Source organism: Crotalus tigris, unplaced genomic scaffold, assembly GCF_016545835.1.
Source record: "Crotalus tigris isolate CLP2741 ecotype Arizona unplaced genomic scaffold, ASM1654583v1 scf7180000024386.1433019, whole genome shotgun sequence".
NCBI lineage: Eukaryota > Metazoa > Chordata > Lepidosauria > Squamata > Viperidae > Crotalus > Crotalus tigris.
In genome coordinates, this window is record NW_024100556.1 from 384,445 (window position 1) to 407,253 (window position 22,809).

At 36.8% G+C, this 22,809-nt stretch overlaps 1 protein-coding gene across 1 annotated transcript in view; it reads right to left on the minus strand.

The window, feature by feature from the left end:
• Positions 1–253: 253 nt before the first annotated feature.
• Positions 254–22,809, minus strand: part of SHOC1 (shortage in chiasmata 1) — a 43,710-nt gene continuing 21,154 nt past the window's right edge. Inside the window, exons 11-25 of the mRNA XM_039328980.1 lie at positions 21,631–21,783; positions 20,394–20,561; positions 18,542–18,649; positions 17,986–18,167; positions 15,836–15,908; positions 14,604–14,673; positions 14,299–14,483; positions 13,322–13,439; positions 11,856–11,967; positions 10,611–10,732; positions 10,025–10,118; positions 8,031–8,162; positions 6,710–6,859; positions 4,146–5,070; positions 254–527 (exon numbers count right to left, since the gene is read on the minus strand). Coding sequence (XP_039184914.1) covers positions 427–527; positions 4,146–5,070; positions 6,710–6,859; positions 8,031–8,162; positions 10,025–10,118; positions 10,611–10,732; positions 11,856–11,967; positions 13,322–13,439; positions 14,299–14,483; positions 14,604–14,673; positions 15,836–15,908; positions 17,986–18,167; positions 18,542–18,649; positions 20,394–20,561; positions 21,631–21,783 — 2,693 coding nt within the window. The 3' untranslated portion in view covers positions 254–426. The remainder of the gene's footprint in view (positions 528–4,145; positions 5,071–6,709; positions 6,860–8,030; positions 8,163–10,024; positions 10,119–10,610; positions 10,733–11,855; positions 11,968–13,321; positions 13,440–14,298; positions 14,484–14,603; positions 14,674–15,835; positions 15,909–17,985; positions 18,168–18,541; positions 18,650–20,393; positions 20,562–21,630; positions 21,784–22,809) is intronic.

The window sequence follows — 22,809 nt, forward strand, 5'->3', positions numbered from 1 at the left end:
CTCTTATGTATAGTGTATATAAATGAATTAGATAAATTATGCATAATTAAACTAGTATTTTAATGTAATTGTCATAAATAGCATCAATTTTTCTAATAAACCCTTAACTTTTATCCTATTCCCTACAATTGCAAAAAGTCCATGTTTATTTTTTAAAAAATAATTACATATAAGATTGAAACAAATTGTAAACAAGTTACTATAAAACAGGGATACTCAACCTTGGCTCTTTTATGACTCATGGACTTCAACTCCCAGAATTCCTGAGCCAGCTAAGCTGGCTCAGGAATTCTGGGAACTGAAGTCCACGAGTCATAAAAGAGCCAAGGTTGACTACCCCTGCTATAAAAGAAGATGAAGTCTGCTACCTTTGTTTTTATGTATTGTACACAACAAAATTCTTAAAAGTGTTAGCCTCCATTTCTTCTAAAAAAACTTGAGACGTGTTTGGCCGTCATGCCTCCTAGGATCTTTTTCAAATGTTAAACGTCTTTTTTTAAGCTGTGGTAATTGCATAACTTCCGAACCTGCCAAAAAAAAAGAGAAATAAAATTAAAAAAGAATAAATCATTATCAAATAAGCAATCTATAACTATACAGATTTAGTTTATATAGTCTATCTCTTAATAAGATAAAATGTATATTCTCAACTCTTTAAAGTCTAATTGTCAGAAGTTATATCAAAAGTTCTTAATTCTGTACATTTATTAGATTCATGCTTGCCTTCCTTCTCAGAAAGAACATTCAAAGAACAGGATATCCTCAGCAAGACGAGTCTTTATCACAATGACAAAACATTGTGACATCATAGCAAAAGCACTACCCATTTACATGCATGTTGTGTGATGACACCAGTACAAAAGGGGAGGAGTTGACGTGATGCGTATTTCAACATTTGCCCCAGCTTGTTTTCCTAGTGCATGCTCATGCCTAAGAAACAAAAAGTCAACTAAAAGATTGGTAGAGGTTTTGCCTAATCTTCCAAAGGAGAAATATACCTGAGCTCTCCTAAGAAGTATATTTATGCATTTTATGTCACTTATACTTTAGAGCAGTGGTTCTCAACCTTTTTAATGCCGTGATCCCCAACTGGTCGTAAGTCGAGGACTACTCAACTGGTGCAGCACCGTTTGCAGAATGGGACTTTTGGCGGGCTCAGCAGGGCAGAGACAGCCTGGACAATTCCTATTGGCTTTTGAAAGCCAATAGAATTAGACTCTATTCAAGAGAGTCTATTCTATTGGCTTTCAAAAGCCAATAGAATAAAAGGGAGTAGCACAACTAAGAAAAAGGGGGGAAAAAATGGCGGACTGTGTTATTTGGCGACCTCCGTGAAATGGTCGTTTGACCCCAAATGGGGTCCCGACCCACAGGTTGAGAACCACTGCTTTAGAGAAATAATATCAAATGCCATTCTAAGCCAGATGCACACAATCTGAAGTTTCAGGATGTTATGTGGTGGCTAAAACCTTCGAGATGTTACCAAATTCCCTTTTAATCTGATATAAATGAGGGGAAAAAAAAATCAATACTTGTTAGAAAATTCATTATAGATAACCCCAACTCTAACCGTTATATCTTCTCTTGGATCAAATCTTTGTTTTCTAAGAAGTTTAACCTATAGAAAACCTGTAAATATCATTTGTATATCTTTTTAAATGTGATTTTAATATGGGTTAATCTCTCAATTGTTTAATAAAATAAAACACGATTTCAGTTGTTATTTTGCCATTTTATGCAAATAGCAAATGAAACATTTCATACTTTGAATCTAATATGAAACTAATAAATGTACAGATTAAAATAAGGAACTCTTGAAATACTTTCAAAGTAACTTCACGAAATTAAATTAAATTTAACCAATGTTAGTTTTTATTTGATCAGTCATTCACTCCATGGAATGGTTCCAAGCTTGCCATCCAACAGTGAAGTATTGCTCCTTGCCCTGAAAAATATGCATGTCCCTGTTTTAACCTTGAACAAAAATATTCAGTCTAAATATTTTTCACTTCATTCCCCGTTGTACTACTATTTTTTCTTTCTATATTCATTTTTAATCTTTCATGCATTTGATAGTAAAGCCTTGTCCATAAAGGCCTCTGTCCTAATTAAAATAGTCTTCAAAATGTTTCATAATTCTTTCTCATTTTAAGAACTACAGAATAGCACCACTTCACTAGAAAATATTTTTAAAAAAGGTATGTAGAAGTATGGATTTTTGAATATCATCTTTACTCCATATGGAATAGAAGACAGTATTGCTTACAATTCTCTTACAATTGTCTTAGCTCCCCAGGATTTGACAATATGAGCTGTCCAAAACATTTCAATTAACTTTTCTCTATTCAGCCCAAGCTTCCCTTAATCAGCCTGACAATGTTTGAAACAGCAAATTGGAAGCTGTAATCAAAGCAAGATAGTATCAGATTCTAATACAAATAGGCCCTCCTATCTGCATTCTACAGAGATGGCACTGGATCAAATATATCAGTCAACAAGTGGGTTACCCTAAAAACACTTGAATTATATCAGGATACATGATGCCATGATTGATTGACTGATTCATTCATCATTCAAGTTTATTAGCTGCGCAACGTCAAGGGAGTCTTGGCCGTAAAAGTTCCAAGAACCCTTCTGTAGACCAATTTTTGTACAAGACATACATGTATAAACATGGTAGCTGCCATTTTGTGCATGGGCAAACATTTTGCTTCTGTTTGACATGTGTACATGCATGGCTGCCACCATCTTTTCCCCCTTTCCATAATGTTGGATTTACAAAAGTCGTAGCAACTCCCTATATCTAAATGATTATGAACAAAGTTTTAGATATTTGAAGGTTTGGGGGGGGAATAAAATGCTCTTTTTCATCTTGGTCTAAAAACCCGGATTTTTTAAAAATGCAAAGCTAAAAATGCTGAAGTGAAATATTTTCTTTTAGAATAATGAACGTAAAAAGACAAGATGCTTTCTGTCTCTTGTAACAGGAAGGCTCTTATCTAAAACAAAATTCTTAATTTTTTTCTGCAGGTGCATGGCCGTTGGATTAAATAATATTAATCCCACTTTATGTTTCATCTTTAAGAGCATGGGAGTTCATATTTTCAGTAAGATAATTCTAGCTGTGCTACTCAATGCTTTCTATCCCCTTAATTTCTAAGCTCTTTTTAATATGTTGTTAGTAAAAACATTTAAATTCAAATTAAGTATTTATTAATCACCTGAATTATTTTGTTTCCTCGGTAATGTAATATTATAATAATTCTCAACACAGGTTTGCTTGCAACAAAACAGTAATAATTTTCATAGAACAACAGGATACCTGCCACTCTTGCACATATGTGAAACAAGTCAACATGTTTGTGCTGGTGCAAAAGGGCAGCTACCATGACCGTGCACATGGACTCTTAACTGCCCTTGAGGCTAGTAGTTCATTATTGTCAGTTTTCTAGATTTCAGTGTTTCAAGATGCTAACACTTTTTAGCCACTGATGCATTTGCACCAATCAGAAAGGACAACTCCGGGTGCTGATCTGGCTAGGTCAAGGGTAGGCAACCTTGGCTCTTTTATGACTTATGGACTTCAACTCTCAGAATGGCTGGCTCAGGAATTCTGGGAGTTGAAGTCCACGAGTCATAAAAGAGCCAAGGTTGCCTATCCCTGGGCTAGGTCGATCGGATGTGAATGCAAAGTATCAGGGAATGAGCTGACAAGCAAATTCTGGCTAATGAATGCAGAAGGCTGTGGAGAAGCCACTGGTGGACCTCTACAGACTATTGACGATCTGTTAACTGCAGATTTCCGTATCACTGATCTAGAATAAAAGAGTGCTATAATTCCTGTTCTCAGGAAGCAGGATGGTTCAGCTCTCAGATGCAAAAGGAAGTGCTCCCCAAGTGGGAAGCTCTGCCACTTGCCCTAGGGAAGGAAGAAAAATGGTTGGATTCAGTGGTTGGCTGATCTTTTGCTGATGCTTTTTTGAGCCCTGCATTGAGCCCTCAATGGGGGAACGCCAAAAGAACAATTTAAAAATATTTACTAAAGGGTACGTCTCGTTAGAACAAAGACAACATTTGAAGGTTCCCTGGTAACTCTTAGTATTCTGAAATTTAGAAAACAGTAGCATTTTGCTTTGTGCTCTTACCTGAAACGTCTTGTTGTCTTTGTTCATCTGATAATGAATTAGATCCTTTCCCCCTCCTATATTCTCCAGTAAACTGAATATCCAAGTTCATGAACCTGTCTGGACTGGATATGGTTTTGCCTGCGTGCGAATCACAGGGAAAAGAATCCATTGCTTGTATGAATGGGGGGTTACCCCAATATCTTTCCTCTGTTTCAGGATTGCTGCTTGCTTTTCTTCCTATTTCTAAAAAATTGCCTGAGCTTTGCTGGAACAGAACATCATTTCTACTAGAAACGAAGTGAGGAGAATGCTTGAAATCATGGAAAAAATTCAGCTGTTGCACAAGAGGTTGAATTTTTCCCAGATGTTCATTTTTAGCATCATGATAAATAGGCTTCTTCAAGAACTCAGAGATATCTAGCTGTTTGCCTGTGTCCACTTTTGAAACAGTAATTCTATTTAGTGGGCAATTCTCAATATAAGGGCCAGAGTCCTGGTTACAGTGCAAATATGGCACTGTGGTTTCATTGTTGTTATGGGAAGATCCTCCAATATTATTCAGTGTTAAATGCGATGCATTTATTCTGGTTTCCGTTTCCACTTTTTTCAGAAATGGGAGATAAAGCTGCCTCTCTACTCTTACACTATCCTGAAAGGGACAGGTGTCTCCATATGATATTGAAGGTAGATCTAAGTTATGTTCTTCAGTTGATTTCAGAGAGCCACAAGATCCATTCTGGCCGATATCCGGGGAATAGTTTTTGTTCTGTTCTTCTGAATACTCAGTAAAGGAACTATGTCCTTGAAATCTGGAGAACAAAGCCTCAAGAAATGGAAGTTGAGAACGAGAGCTGGTGGCAGAATTAATATTTCCTTGAAGAGGCGTAATTTCTTTTTGCGTTAGTGGCTTGAAGATGTATAATGATGTGATGTCACTAAAAGTCTGAAAAAAATAAGAAATACATCTGAGTCCATAATAATAAAACACATGCAGCTTTTTAGTGTGAATGTTCAATGGGTATGTAACAACTACTACAGAAACTCCAAGCTGCGCAAAAGTGTTATCAACACCTAAAGAAGAATATAGCTTTGGGAATAAGGGAGAACAGCTTATGGACTGGAAAAAATGCTGATAGTGTTATGTTGATCATTCTGTCCCTAGACAAACTGCAACATTTAAAAAAAATATTTAGAAAGAAGAAGAATTTTTAGGAAGAAGAACAGCATTATAGAATACTGCCAATCCCTTGGTAGGTTGCACAACAGAGCTGTGAACATTGTTTGAAAGACATACTTCTCATCAACTGGGAAATGCAAGCAAAGTAGCAGTGCACGCATGTGCACAGCAAGCCCACAAGCTTGGGTCAGGATGTAACTGCTTTAACAATTGGAAAAGACCAGAAGTGCTCCTTTTGACGGCTGTATGCCATAATATATTTCACGAATGAAGGTGAACAATTCAAGCAGAATGGGTCTCCACAATCATTTGTCACAAGATGTCTGAGCAATAAGGTGGGGCGAGAAAGGAGGAAACAAGGTATAAAACCAACAACGTGGCACACCTTGCCATACATCAAAAATGTTTCGGAAGCTATAAGAACACAGCATCCGAGATCTGCAAGTGGGCATTGCACAACAATAATAAAGCCAATAACTATCATAAATAAGACAATAGAACAATAAAATATCTCTCCCATCAAAACCTCCTCCTTTTATATCCTCTCCTCTCTCTCTCCTCCTCCTTTTCTCTTCAGCAACTCCAGCTGACTGCTCTCCCCAAGGCTGCACGCTTCTCTATCTCTCTTTCTCCGTCCTCTTCTTTTTCCCCCGTTGTCTTTTTTCCTCCCCGTTTCTCACCAAAACTGCCTCCTTTTATATCCTCTCCTCTCTTCCCCACTCCTCCTTTTCTCTTCTGTGCAGCTCCAGCTGACTCTTCCTCCCCAAGGCTGCGCTCTCCTCCCAGAAGTGCCAATCAGCTGGAGCCCCGCACTGATCCTGGGTGCTCAGCAGAGCCCTGGCAACACCACAGCTCCAGCTAATTCTCTCACAGGCCTGTGTGGCAGTGCTGTCACTTTAACTCATTCCCCTGCTACACTTTTACACTTTTTTCACACTTTTTTTTTTACAGTGGTTTTCAACCCATCGTATGCATACCACCTGCCAGGTGCTGAAGTACCACCAGTGGTACATCTACCACAGGTTGAAAAGCACTGGCCTAGGGTATCCTAAACCATTCTACAGGAACACTACAGAGATGGTTGTTGTGTATCATGTTAATCTGAATTAATATCAACACATGCAAATTGCTGATTTATAATTTTCTCGATAAGCAGCGTTTTCTGTATGTGGTTGCAAAGGACTAGGAACGACTGCAATACTGTATATGTTTGTTTTTAATTTAATGCAAAAGGTTTTTTTTGTAATTGTATTGGCATAATAAGCCAATATGCTTAAGGATGAATAAAAAAATCCAGACAAATTCAATCTCAGGAGCTATTTTGGTTTCTTTCCTGCTTTAACAATAATCAAAGCAACAACATAACTGAATTGTACGCATCATGCTTATATCCTGGACAACTGACCTTCAAAACCTTTTCTGGCACCTCAGGCAGAAGTTCCTGAAGCTCAGCAAAAGATGCTGCCAGTAGCCATCCCAGTGAAGAACTTTTCTTTAGCATGACTTGAGCAACTAGTGGATTCATGCATGGAAATGTAAGCAAGCATTTCTCTGCCTAGAGGGAAAAATAGAACTAGAATTAGACTTACATTTTGTTTAGGTATTCCACCATAAATGAATCCAGGCAACTGAAGATATGTTGTTATTTTGTTAACCACAGCTAACTGTAGTTTGGATGGTTAGCCAATTTTTCTGAAATAGTTTAGAATTTTATGTGTTTCTCTTTTTTTTATTTTAACTAATTGTGGTTTTTATTTTTTTGGCTTTAAGTGCTGGTCTATGACCAAATGAAAGTGGATTGATTGGTTATGAAATTACCTTGTCGCTACAATCATCTACTGCCAAGATTTAGTAGGAAAAAAGGGGTTGGATGAATAAATGAATAGGATAAATGATGATCAACAGTCAAGTTTGCAGAAATATCTATCATCTGAGAAATTATAGGTAACTAGTTCACTATAAGAGTCTCGAATTTGGGATGATGCTTGGACTCATTTCCAAAATATAACACTTCTTTGAATCCACAATTTCTGCTGTATTCATCTCACAAAATAGAAACCCATTAATTTCTCCAAATCCTTTCCTGAGGATGTTATTTTATCCATTGACCTTCAGTTTAATGTTGGTACAGTGCTGCTTTTATGTTAAGACCCTATCTAGAGCGACCCCTAAATACGTAGGGCTATAACAATGCTTCAGTAATGTCCCTTTCCATGTAATAGCAGCTTCCTAGCAGCCTGCTTATGCTGAAGAGGGAAGGTACATACATGAGTTTTTGCTGGATTTGGTCTTAACTGGCTATCACAATAGTACAGAACCAGCTCTACCAGAGCTTCAGTTAAATGTTGTTCAACCTCCTCAAATGTTTTTCCCTGTACAGCCATTGTTAGTTGTTTTGTTCAGTTGCTTTTGAACTGATTCTCCCATGAAGATATTTTTATTCCTGATCTCCAATTTATCTCTGTGAATCAGCTCCCTAGGGAACCTGAAGCAAGGAGCTGCTGTTCCACATAAAGGAGAGCACTTTTATTCTTTGTCAACCAACTCCCCCATCCCTAGTCGTTCGAAGAAAATCAGCCAGTTTCTCTGGGATTGCCATCCAAAACAAATGCTGAACTAAACTAACACTTCTTGGGATTTACATATCCTAAGTGGCCTCTCAGCGGCAGGACATTAACGCTAGAAATAATGGTATCCTGTAAACAAAATGAAGCCAAATCACTTACTTCTGATAGCAGGACAGAAAGCCATGACTTGTTTAGCCACTCCTGTGGATGTTGTTTAGAAGCTAATAATACGTGGTCAGCTATCTGGCGAACCAAAAGTGCTGTTTCTTCAACTCCTGGTGTAAGGGCCATCTAAAATATATTTGCCTTTTAAATTTAGAATGAAAATTATATGAAATAGAAAGCACAAGAATAATCCCTTGATAGTTTAATGCCCAAGTGATGTTGCATGTTCATCACATTAGCCTAGTTGGAAAAATGTAGTAAGACAAAGCTTTTTTAAATACTATTCTTCTCCACAGGAAAGAAGAGAGAATGTGGCTGAACGAATGAGAGATTAGTCATTACTAAGCTATCTTGTATGAATCTATTCATAAGCACTTTAGGCTGAGTCTTGTCACACATATTTGAGAATGCAAAAGCAAGGTAGATAGAGGGAAATACTGTTTATACCAGCCTATAGGAGAATAGCAGGCAATGCTGAGGGGTGATGTTAAGGGAGTTATGAGCCTAGAGTCATTACATTCCCACAAATGGTCTAAGTCCAATCCCTCTTGGATTCTGTTGACCCTTAACTGGTGCCAATTTAGCTTTGAGTGTGAGTTGCCTATGTTCTTATGTATGGACTTGAGCAATAAATCTTCTGAACTGGAACTTATGTGTGATATTGATAGCAATAAGAATAGCACTTAGACTTATATACCGCTTCACAGTGCTTTACAGCTCTCTCTAAGTGGTTTACAGAATCAGCATATTGCCCGCAACAATCTGGGTCCTCATTTTACTGATCTCGGAAGGATGGAAGGCTGAGTCAACCTTGCGCCGCTCAGGATTGAACTCCTGGAGTGAGCAGTACTGCATTCTAACCACTGTGCCACAATGGCTTGATCCTTTGTGCTTGATATTAATCTAGTCAATTCACATTCAATGCTAAATTGGCACCAAGTAAAGTTCAACGGAATTCAAGGGGGGAGTTGGCCTTACCATTTGTGGGAATGTAATGACTCTAGCTGATGACTCACTTCACTCCACCTCCCAACTCTGCCTGTTCTTCTCCTACACAGTCTGAATTACTTTAGTAAAAGAATAAAAATGCAAAATCCCAGGGGTCAAATGTGTTCAAAGTATCCTGACTCCCAAATTTAGAATCACATGATTGGGATGGTAGTGAGAAGACCAGTAAAATGTACGAGGGCAATTCGGAAATAAACCTCTGTTTGGTTATCAATGACAGACACTCGCAGATGCAGAACTTTTATTATACACATTAGAAAACTACAGCATTACATTACTTTTTGACATAATCGCCATTCAGGTTGAGGCACTTGTCATAACATCTTACAAGTCTGAAATTCCTTAGTAATAGTCGCTTGGCGCCAAATCTGGGCTATGTGGGGGGGAGAACCAACACCACACCTGAAGTCAGCATGCCCTGACGCTTGTTATGGATGGATCATCTGAGTTTTCATAATGTTTCACAGTAGATGTCTGAATTGATGGTCAACCCACGCTCCATGGACTTCACTAGCAGTACTCCTTTGGCATCTTCACATTTGTGGGATTTTCTATGGCACCACTTCTGGTGTGTTGGTTCACGATAATGCTCGCCCGCACACCGCTAGACGTACCCAAGAACTTTTGAAGCATTGGGTTGTTTTTGATCACCTCCCCCCATAGCCCAGATTTGGTGCCGAGCGACTACTACTAAGGCATTTCAAACTTGTAAGACCTTATGACAAATGCCTCAATTTGAATGCCGATTATGTCAAAAAGTAATGTAATGTAATTTTCTAATGTGTATAATAAAAGTTCTGTATCTGCAGTGTTTGTCATTGATGACCAAACAGAGATTTATTTCTAAATTGCCCTCTTATATAGAACAAATCTGGGTAATGAATGCTGCATATATGATAATCCTTTGTTGTCTGAGACATAATGATTATAGTATTTCTAATATAGGAACATAGTGACACATACATTTATACACAAATTACCTTCACTTCAAAGTCTTCTGATTTCTGTGCAAAAGAAATCAAGGCTGCATAAATTAAAGCAAGATGATGCAGGGATTTTCCAGTTAGGCTGTATCTAAATAAAACAGCATATTTTATTATTGTTCTCTCTCTCTCTCTCTCTCTCTCTCTCTCTCTCTCTCTCTCTCTCTCTCTCTCTCTCTCACACACACACACACACACACACACACACAAAACACACACAGTTTTTTTGATGAGAAAGGTTAATGATACATGGGGATATGAGAGGTAGATAAAGACAGAATAGATGAAACCTGAGTAATTTCAAACATTTTAATGCATGAAATAGTAATAAAAACACTTGTGTTTCTTCAATTATAACAAAGCAAGCACAAGATACAGATTTATTTTGAACAAGCGAGAGTACAGCTTCCATGATTTGCTTTGCATTTTAACAACTACAAATTTTAATTTATTAAGGTATTCCAGAATATCTCCATTGTTTCGGCAACAATTGTGCAAGAATATCACAATTCTAACTTTTATTTTAAAAAAATGTATACTTCAAAATTTAAGCTTAAGAATTAATTTAAAGCTTTTTACCTACTTAGAATTTAATCTTTCTCTGGAGTATAAAATAATCCAACAGGAGGCATACTGGAGTGATAGCGCCATCAGTCTTAAGACAATATTATTAGAGGAGTTTTCATAATTGAGTTCTTCCATGTTCTATAACAAAATGAGAAAAAGGCCCAGTCACACTCTCTCACCTAGTCCACCTCACAGGGTGGTTGTTGTTGGGAAAACAGAGGTAGGAAGATGTGTTGGATATGTTCACTGCCTTGGGTTATTTGTGAAAATAATAAAGGTGGGATACAAATAAACAAATACTGCTACTACTAATAAAATTGCCATGAAGCAGGTAAATAAACTGATGTGTAGTATTATAAAATAATTGGCCAAAGATATGATTGATACTATAACAATTTGGTATAGTATCAAAAATGTGAGCTGCAAAAATGTGGAAAACCTCTAGAAGGCAGCAAGAAAATGCTATGCTGCCACCTACTGGTGACTGAAGGTTTACTGTTCAGTATTGTAACCATAAATTTGGCAAATCACATATTTTCTGGAGGCTGATAGTATTTTTTCAGACCAACAAATTTTATTTAAGGGTAGAAGCTTTCATGAGTGTTATCACATGCACGAAGTGGCTAAACTGTAGAAAGCCATGGCAATGGCACTGAAGGGGACATAAACAGTGGTGGGATTCAGTCAGTTCGCACCACTTCGGCAGAACCGGTAGCTAATTTTTTGTTGCCCAGACTCAGAGCAAACTTCCGGAAGTGGCATCCACACAGAGAACCGGTTGTTCACATATTTGAATCCCACCATTGGACATAAACCATTACAAAAACAAGGACAAAATTGTTCTTTAAGTCCTGGGAAAGAAGATAATATTAGGTAGGAGGAAGGCTACTCCTTCCTTACTCAATGGGATATGAGAGGGAGGGACACAGACTTGTAAGATTCTGTCAGAACAGCCCAGTGTTTCTCAATGTTAGCAACTTTAACAGGTCTGGACTTCAACTTCCAGAATTTCCTAACCATGCTAAAGTTGAGAAACACTGATATATCTCAATAACGTTTAATTCAAGATACAGATTGCATGCAAGACAGATTATTCAGTTTCTCTTTGTAAAAAAGTGAGAATAATTCTAGTATATATATATTATGACACATATTGTGGATATTTATCAAATAATTAAAAAATGTATATGTGCCTGTGATATGAATGCAAGGCAACTATATATAGGGATATGTGATAATAGTATTGTAATAATATTTTTACCTGCATAACAATAGCTGTGCATTCATCTATAGTCATCACAACATAATGTTCTGTGCCTCCAAAATAGTTTAAGGCCTCACAGCAGTTTCTTTCAATTAAAGTAATATTATACCTGCATGTGAAAGTTCTTGTCAGTAATCCACTGAATATATTACAATTCTGCTGTACCCACAATCCAACTTCCAACAATCATGTCCTGCTTATGTCACTAGTGACTTACTACAGCATATGCCAGTGATGGAGAACCTTTTAGAGACCGAGTGCCCAAAAATTGGCCCTGCCCCGCCCCCCATTCCCTGCCCCGCCTGCCCGCAGGGCCACTCATCACCTCCAGAGCCTGCCGCAGATCGCCCAGGCAGCCCAGCAGTGCTATGGCGGTCACGCCCTCTGCCCGCGCCCTGCAGCATCAACTGTGCATGATGGGTTGTGATGGCAGAGTCTTGTCTACGCTGTCTGGCTGCCATGTCCTTGGTTGAGCTGCTCTGCGTGGGCCACGCTCAGGGGCGACTCTCCTTCAGAGGGGCTGCTGGAGAGGAGGGGGTCTGGGGGAGATGAGGCTGGGGCAACGGCATGTGTGCCCACAGAGAGGGCTCCGAGTGCCGCCTCTGGCACCCGTGCCATAGATTCGCCACCACTGGTATATGCTAAGTACAGTTCTCTCATGCCTTCTGCAACTTGTGTAAGATAAGAAAATCTTTATTGTCATTTACTGGCCTTACAACATCACACATTAAAATGAAATTCCAGTGCCTCGCTCTCAAAACAAGGACGCCACCCACCAAACAATGTCACCATCCCAAGGATAACAGTAATAATATATAACAGCAGCAGCACCAAAAATACCAAGTTATACAAAATTATTGACACAAAACTTATATTAATCACAGTCCATTTTGAATACTTAGTGGAAAAAAAGTATCTTGAGAGTTAACAAGGTTGACACTATATTGAACAAAGGTATTATAGAATCTAGTTCAGGGGTCTTCAAACTTGGCCCTTTTATGACTTGTGGACTTCAACTCCCAGAATTCCTCAGCCAGAATTCTGGGAGTTGAAGTCCATAAGTCATAAAAGGGCCACGTTTGAAGACCCCTGGTCTAGTTGTTCTGCTTTTGGATAACATGAAGCCTCCTCCCAGAAGGCAACAAAGAAAACTATGGAAAGGTTGTGTAAAGTCCCTGACAATACTACGGACCCTGATCAAGCAGCGCTTAGGTGCCTAATGCTGAAGCACAAATCAAGGTCCAGTCCATACACACATCACTCTGTATTTTTGGCTACTTCTCAGTAAAAAGTAAGATGAATCTAAGTGGGTCTTAATGCAGGAATAAAAGTGTTTTAAAAAGTAAATTGACAAATATAAGGCAAGACAAATGTAAAATTACATGAGACTTGGAAGGAACATGCACTAATGAAAAGGATCTGAAAATTTGAACTTCTCCTGCCCTTGGAGTTTCACTACTTACTTGGATTCCAGTAACTGAAGGATTTCTGGGGTATTGAGAAGTCCTTCAGATGTCAAAAAAACATATGGAATTGACAACCTCAGAAGATCATATCCAAGATTCTCAGACAAAAACTCTTCTAAAAAACAAATAACATCAACATTTCATTAAAAGCAAGAACTAGGCAAAAAAAATCTTTTTTTAAAAAAAATAATACACTGGGTGCTATCTAACAAAAAGAAATTCAATGGTGAAAAAAGTAAGGTTCTACATTTAGGCAAGAAAAACCAAATGTACAGGTATAGTATAGGGGGTACCTTGCTCAATAGTAGTAACTGTGAGAGGGACCTCAGAGTCCTAGTGGACAATCATTTAAATATGAGCCAGCAGTGTGCTGCAGCTGCCAAAAAAGCCAACACAGTGCTAGGCTGCATTAACAGAGGGATCGAATCAAGATCATGTGAGAAGGACGAGGGGGACATGATAGCAGTGTTCCAATATCTCAGGGGCTGCCACAAAGAAGAGGGAGTCAAGCTATTTTCCAAAGCGCCTGAAGGCAGGACAAGAAGCAACAGGTGGAAACTAACCAAATTAACCTTTTGCTGTTAATTCAAATAGGTTGTTTTTGGAAAACTACAAGCAGTCAATTTCAGCACTCATCAGTATTAAAAATGAACCTAATATTTTGTTACATGATTTTTTCCCCTGGATTTATTTATAAAATTTACATCTCAAGGTAACACCAAGGATTGCAGAGATAATAGACATAAACAACTTTCAAGTTGAATAATGTAATATACAATTCTATAAAAACTAACACACAAATAGTTCACCATAAAGACTAATTATCTACAGCTGAATAATTAAAAACAATTTTACAAATTAAGTTTTCTCTCTCTAGAAAATAATTATGTACCAACATTAGATTATTTTACAAAGCAAGCTCTAATTTTCTATCTTATTTTCTCTTCAATTTTGCATTTGAAACATTCACATACCAGTTTCAATTGCTTCTGGGGGAACTGTTTGAAAAATTAAGTAAGGTATATTCATTTTTTTACATAGATCAATCCAACAGGAATTCTCATTGTAGTTGTACTCTATCACCAATGAAAAACTGGTCCAGGGGAAATCAGGCCCAATATGTTGATTATTTACAATGATACAAGAATATACATCCAAACTAAAAATGAAAAGTCAAGAAAAAGTCTTAATATATGTATTTTTAGTGACATCTTCTGAATACTTTTCTGAAATAATTTCAAGATATTAATATTTTTCAATAATAATTAACTATACCTACCTATTTATTATATGTTTACTCTCAAACAACATTCCTCTTTTCTTAGAATTCAAATATATGGCCTTCAAGCCTATATAAAGAGAGAAATAATATATTATTAAACATTCATTCGCAGTTTGGAAAATGGTATGTGAGCAATGATTAGTTATTTATCCGGCTGAGTGGATAAATTAGTAAAAGCATAACATTATTAAATTTATGCTGTCTTTATACAACTATGCTGAAATCTTTTAAAACATTTTGTAAACAAAGTTATTTATTAAACCTATAGCATTATCTGTTGATTGTTAAATTAGTACGTTTTGTTAAAGCTGGTTAAATGACCATATTTTTATACCATGCTTTTTAGCAGTTGGCTAGTATTTTTACTGCAAGCTGTAGATACATATTTGATGCATGTTACTCTGCTAGCTCCATTATAATAAGTGGAAATAATAATAATAATGATGATGATGATGATGATGATGATAATACTAATAGTAATAATACTAATACTACTAATAATAATAAAGTTGGAAGGGACCTTGGAAGTCATCTAGTCCAACCCCCTGCTCAGGCAGGAAACTCTATACCATTTCAGACAAATGGCTGTCCAGTCTCTTCTTAAAAACTTCCAGTGTTGGAGCATTCACCGCTTCTGGAGGCAGGTTATTCCACTGGTTAATTGTTCTAACTGTCAGGAAGTTTCTCCTTAGTTCTAGGTTGCTTCTCTCCTTGATTAGTTTCCACCCGTTGCTTTTTGTCCTGCCTTCAGGCACCCTGGAAAATAGCTTGACTCCCTCTTCTTTGTGGCAGCCCCTGAAATATTGGAATACTGCTATCATGTCCCCCATCGTCCTTCTCTTCATTAAACTAGACATACCCAATTCCAGCAGCCTTTCCTTATATGCTTTAGCCTCCAGTCCCCTAATCAGGGCTTTTTTTTCTCATAGAATGCCCAGAACGGAGTTCCGGCACCTTTTTTGGATGGAACCTTGTTGGGTAGGCAAGGCAGGTTGTATGACGTGTGTGAGTTCCGGCACCTTTTTTTTTTTAAGAAAAAAAAGCACTGCCCCTAATCTTCTCTGTACTCTTTCTAGAGTCTCAACATCAACATTGTGGTGACCAAAATGGAATACTATTAGAGATTTGGTACCCTGATCAATTATATTGGAAATGAAATATGGAATACACTTGTTGTATGGGTAACGTCAGCTTTCAAAGCAATATTAAAAATTAAAAGTAACTTTTACCTTGCACTGTATTAATGGTATTGATCAGGACTTCTGTTTCTTCATCAAAATCCATTCTAATCACAATTACTACCTGATACAGCATTAAAAAACATTTTAATTAAACAATTTAACAATCTCCATTTGATATTTAAGGGCTCTAACAGTAACCTGAATCATTGGTAGAGTATTTCCATGACTATAGGATTGAAGTAACAATAAACGGGAAAAAATAAGAATATACTAATGTGGAAAAATGCAATGCAGTGTTATTTACTTTTTACTGCACTAAAGATTATTCTGCTTATATGTAGGGTTCCCCCTTTCTCTGATCCTAATGAGAACCCACCCAACCAGATCCCATAGATAATCAGGTCCTGAACCATGAAGGATTTAAAGCAGTGGTTCTCAACCTGTGGGTCGGGACCTCATTTGGGGTCAAACGACCATTTCACGGGGGTCGCCAAACAACGCAGTCCGCCATTTTTTCCCCCTTTCCTTAGCTGTGCTACTCCCTTTTATTCTATTGGCTTTTGAAAGCCAATAGAATAGACTCTCTTGAATAGAGTCTAATTCTATTGGCTTTCAAAAGCCAATAGGAATTGTCCAGGCTGTCTCTGCCCTGCTGAGCCCGCCAAAAGTCCCATTCTGCTGCACCAGTTGAGTAGTCCTCAACTTACGACCGGTTGAGTAGTCGTCGACTTACAACCGGTTGGGGGTCGCGGCATTAAAAAGGTTGAGAACCACTGATTTAAAGTGAAACCAGTACCTTGAATTGTACTTCTAAATCAACTGGCAACTAAGCAGCTCTTGAAACAGAAGTGTTACTTGGATGCCTGGGGTGCACCCATAACTATTTGAATTACTGCATTCTGGACCAGCTATAGTTTCCAAATGGTTTTCAAAGACAGTCCCATATACAGCACATTATAGTTGTCTAAGACAGAACTGTCAGTGATTACCCTTTCTATTCCAGGAAAAGTTGCAATTGGTGCAAAAGCCCTCTTCACTATAGCTGTCATCTTCTCCAGCAGGTGTTATGAGGGAAAGAAAACCCTCATATTGCAAACCAATTATCAGGAGTATAGTCCCATTCAGAATTACAGTGGAATCTAACTGGAACTGGTGATCCTTCAGACCTAAAGCTACTCAGTAATTGAGTTTCAACCTGTTACTCTCCACCCAGGCTATTTTCCAATACCTGGATAGCATTTTGGCAGCATCATATATTCAGTCAGGAATCAACATGTGGAGTTGGTCTCAACAACATACTGAAGAAACAGTTTCATGTAGGTGTTGAATAGGAGTAGGCAGACTATTAAGCCCACAACAGAGGGGCCCAAGTGCATGGTCTTTCCCCCACATACCCCCACAAACTGGAGCTGTTCCTTCGGAAAGAAGGGGAACTACTGCAAAACGGTGCCCTCTACTCCCAACCCAGGAAATCCATGATAGATTGTATTGAAAGCTATTCAGAGGTTGAGCAGGGTTTCGGAAACCCTATCCTGGTGCTTTCAGATATAATCTAGATATATGACTAACAATATCTCTGTGCTGAACTTCAGCTTGAAACCTGACTGAAATGCTTCTTTCTCCCAGTGTTCACTGCAGCTATAGTTTGACTACTTTCTCCACAATACCCCACAAATATCAAGTTTTCGGCAAGGTTATTAGTAGGGCAATATTGGAAGAAAGATTTTTTGCCTACAATAGAAGATTGTAGCAGAAATGGCAAAAATTTCTGCTTATTTGAAGGATCACTCGTAAGAAAGATATATTTCGGTTTGGAGAAGATGGATAGATTATATTCAGAATAAATATGGGATTAAAAAGTTTCATTTAGCCTATGAGTAAACTTTAGAGTATTATTAATAGTTTCTTTTTTAATTTTTATTAGTTTTAGTATGGTTTAACAATATTGATTTGTTTATATTATTATGTTTATTTTTAATTTGTTTATATTTATGTTATAAGGGAGTTAAAGTGCGTTATGGACTTGGTTACTTGTATAGTTGGGTAATGTTTTTTTTAGAGTTTGATTGTTTATTTGTAACTCTGTACTCAGCTCTGGGAAGTGGGGTAGGGGGGATAGGGGTGGGTGGGTCTTGGGATGTATATTGTATAAAACTTTTCAATAATAAAAAAAAATATCAAGTTTTCGGTGTTATTACCTTATTCTGATCATTTACATTATTCTGTAACCACTTAGAAATTTGATGCTGTAATTCTGTCACTTTGGGACTGACTTTGTGCTCCTGCACAACAAATTCCACAATTTTCAGCTGTTTCCAAATAATATCCAGGTCATAGTCTTGGAAATCTTTATAATAATCTTTTGTCTTGGACAGATATTCTGTTCAAATAAACATTATTTATCACATGTTCTACATATTTCACATAAGTCTGTTTCAAATCCTATTTTTCTCCCTTATGTCTTCCCTTTTTAAATGATTCTTAATACATTTTAAAGCTGAACACTAAAATCAAGATTTATGCCCAAGGTCTGCTCATTCAAAGTAAAACGTTACTTTTTTAAATGTTCATAGTAATTTTTTTTTCCATTGCTACTATATTTGTTTTAAAAATTAAAGAGGTTTCACTACATGTAGCCTGGCAATAAAATCTGTACAAAATATAAATGGATTTTCCATCTTCCAATCTATGGTAGACATAGAATGCTGTATTTCAGTAAACCAATATAGGACTACAACTCTGTATAAAAATTACCTAATGCAGTGTTCAAGTTACAGGTTAATAAAAGATCACGAACTGTAACCAGCAAATGAAGAATAGCAGCATGTCTGAATGCCAAAATATACTTTGCCTCTTTGCTACCTATAAAAAAAGAGAAAAATAATATTAGAGATTATTCTTCCAGAACTACAAAAACTATTTAGTAAACACAATAACATTGCTTATATTTAGTTTGGTGGGATTAAGGCCCAGGCACAAAAATCCTGTTATTAAATTTAATCACTTTGACATCTAGCACTTAATGGAGCAATTCTGACCATTAAATTGGACAATTTGACATATAGAGCAATTTGACATCTCAATGTAAATCGCATGTCCTCTTGCATACCTTAAATATGCTGTCAAGGGATTTTTTTTTTTGCTGTAGAGTCAAAATGTTATCATCCCTCCTTGCGTGAGTAGAAAACTACACTGATTTGAAACTTCCTCTCTCCATTGCTGACCTTAATCCCACATTTAGTGTTCCTGTTTCGAATCACTGTGGCCAGGTAATTTCATTTCAAGATGAAGGATGGCAAAGCCTAACTTACTTTACCCACACTGGAGGGGATTGCTATATGGTGTTGGAATAAGTGTGGAATATGCTTTTAATACTGGTATAGCTACAGATGACTTAAGGTTGGTGTCAAGATGAAAGTATATAGTGGGAACATCAGAAAAAAAAACATTGCTAGGAGATGCTTATGCCATGGCTACTTGTGCCATGGGGAAAAGGTTGGGATTTCCTTTTACATCAGTACCCTTTAGCAATTCAAAAGCATTGCTTTTCATAATTATTTGGAAATAGAATTAAAATGATAGTTCACCCAATACTTTTTCTAATATTGTATTTTCCATTCTAGTCCTGTAAATGGTCTTAGTTAATATTTTTTTTATGTTTCTTAGCTTTTTTTACAGCAGTTTTTGACCAAGATGTTTGGCTGAAAATCAGGTGTGTCTCAGATGCTCCTGTTACCGTTCTATCCCATCTTTGTTCAGATCCATCTTGTAAAGTAGATGCATAGGTGGTTACTGGCAAATCTCAGCATGGCAATGTAACACAACTATTTTATGTGCTACACTGGGTGCCAGTGGCTTCCAGGTATAATTCAGGGTGCTGACTATAATATCTAAAATAATTCTTGCAAAGGATCTGATCATTTGTGGGGCTACCTGCAATTTATGCCCACCCATTAAGTTTCAGTCCCACTTCTGTCTCTTAAGCAGACTTATTTCATGGGTCGCAGAAGAGATGCCTTCTCTGTTGCTGCACATGTCCTGTCAAATATTATTTTCTCTCCTTCCCCTGCTCTTGAAGTCCAGATGACCCTGATGCTGCTTGCTATTTATGATCTGTAATTTTTTTAGGATAATTGTGTTCCAGTCCAATGTGATTATTTTGATTGCTGATTAGATTTAGCAGACTGTATTGCATGTTTTATATTGTGTGTTTGCATATACATTTAATTCAAGTGTTTCTCAGTCTTGGCCAACTTTAAGATGTGTGGATTTCAACTCCCAGAATTCCTCAGCTAATCATGCTGGCTGGGGAATTCCAGGAGTTGAAGTCCACACATTGTAAAGTTGTCATGACTGAGAAACACCAGTTTAATTGTATGCCACTCTGAATTCTTTTTGACAGGCTGTCTATATAAAATAAATAAATTAAAGCATGGATTATTATGAAGAAGATTCCTGATTCAGTCTCCAATATCTTAAGTTGAAAGATCTTTGTTGCAAGACGGCATTAAGGAAAAAGAAATGAATAAAAAAATGGAATTGTACCTTTCTACTATATAGAATATGAACTATATATAATTTTAGGAAAAAAATGCAGCAGTCCCACCTTGTTTCAATGTGTCACCGATCACTTTCTCTTGTTGTTTCAAAAAAAACCTAGTATTATCAGAATTAAGTGTGGCAAATCTCCAATTCTGCATGTCAAGCTTTATAAGTTCTTTCAAAACTGGAGCCGCTGCAGCTTCCAGGATATGATATGCCTGAGACTGACACTCTGGTTAAAACAAAGCAAAGATTTAACAAAATGCTTTTAAAGTCCTGCAAAACAAAATAAGTAGTGAAATAAATCAATATTTTTATGATCGATGATTTTGAAACTGAAGTTTTCTGATAACCAGATAGTTTTCATTAACACTAAAAGGCATTGTGATCATGTTTTGATAAATTCATGTTTTCTTTAGAACATATGTACAACAGAGTATTTGCTTCTGCTTTAGCTTCTTTTTGGACTTCTTTATTTTCCAACCTCAGACATTTTAGACCCATGAATTAGGCTAGCAGTAATCCAGATTTGAATGGGAAAAGATGATTTGGCATGCTTGTGGACATTTACATAACCACCTGTCAGCAACTCTTTGCAGAAGCTTGTGCTTCTGCTCTCTGTAACTGTGGTATAATTCCAGGAAAACATATACTTAAAGAGGAGCTAACAGATACTACTTAACTATTTTTTCAAATTCAAATCAGTGCATAGAAAAATAGAGAGTGACTTTCTTTTTCTATCTTTCTCTGTATAGATCTAATATGGCCATGTGACCTATTTCACAGGTCATTTCCCTCTATTTTAATGGCACATAGAATGCAATTCTGTATTTGAAAGCCTAACAACTCTTAACCTATGGTTCTTAAAAATGAAGATTCCTAGGAATAAGAGGTCCATCAAGAGTTAATTCTTAGATAGCAGACAGAGGCAAACATATCATTTAAAAATTATAGGACTTTTAAAATGTGCTTCTCTACATAAAAAGCAGCATTTGTCAATTGTGATACAATGTGTACCAATCTAATTGGCTAACTTGGGGAGACACTCAATTTTCAGTAGGATACATAAGTAGCATCCTGTGAAGATTATGATGTTTTCTATTTCTTCTTCTTCTTTGATATAACCAGTTCCCTCATAATTGTGCATTAATTTGACCATCTTTTCTGAACAGAATTCTGCCTAGATATAATTGTTGATTCTTTATAACTGGGGGAGTTTTGAGATCATTATAAAAGAATCTGAAATCCAGAGTTCCTGTTATAAAATAAACTTTAAAACAAGGCTTTAAAATATTTAATACCTGATGTTTTAATTTTGATGAAAGCTAATGTATGATTGTCTTTTGATTGGTTTTCCATATGTCTATGGAGGTTTTCCACAGGAACTGTCATGCCAGGAACACCAGGACTTTTGTGGCTTTCAAGTGAAGGTTGTTCTTCCTCAGCATCAAATACTTAGGAAATACAAAAACATGTTCACAAAATAAGTTAAAGCAGTCTAATTCCTTACTGAATGATGTCCTTTCTTTGGATCAAGACCTACCCTTGAGTGGTATATTTATTCAAAAAATAAATGGATTCATGAACGAGATCAGGACAATACTAAATTTTCCAGGTGTAGTTAACTAAATACTGTTAATATTTCTCTTGTTTATTTCATTACGATACTATTTGTATAAAGTAATATTCCCATTTTCTAACTGTAAAAATCATAGATCAATGACAATTTTGGGGAGGAAGAAGTAGAAGTGTACCCAATACTGGGGAACTGAATGCAGCCTGCACCCAAAATGATAGCTTCTTATACAATGAAAACCTGAAAAGCTATAATAGCTGCATGGCACATTCAAGAGGCTGTAGGTTGCTATTGTGCTTCTTGTTTTCTGTAAAAGAAATCATAGGGAAGTTTTCTACAGAGAAATTCTAAAACATATACAGAATGTAACATACAATTGCAGTTTTAGTGTGAGATCACTAGATGGTAACATAAGACTAAAAAAAGATGTGCTGTACTATAGGACTTATTAGTTCTACAATTCTCATAAACAATGAAAATCTAATAAAGTAACTGAGGCTGCTTGTTAGTAAATAAGTATTGAAACTATTCATGAAACTTAATTAAAGTCTAAGCTTTGAGGGTCTGAATATGTGAACATAAAGAATTTAATACTTCCATGGCAATTCTGTTATATCTATGACATACATCATTTTTATCATCTGTGCTGGTTCTACACAACAAACAAATTATTCATCCAGTGGAAATTCTTTTTAATTAAATATATCGAGATGCTTTTTAGTTAGCTTGCATCCCAACTGAATTACACATTAACTAACACAATTATTTAACAAGGTGGAGCTGGATGCTTCTGAGAGCAGAATTTACCAACCATTAAGGGTCAATAAGATATGTAATTAAATACAATGAGTTTTATTGCATATGCTTTCCATTCTGAAAACAGGAGAAGAGAACCAACAGTGGA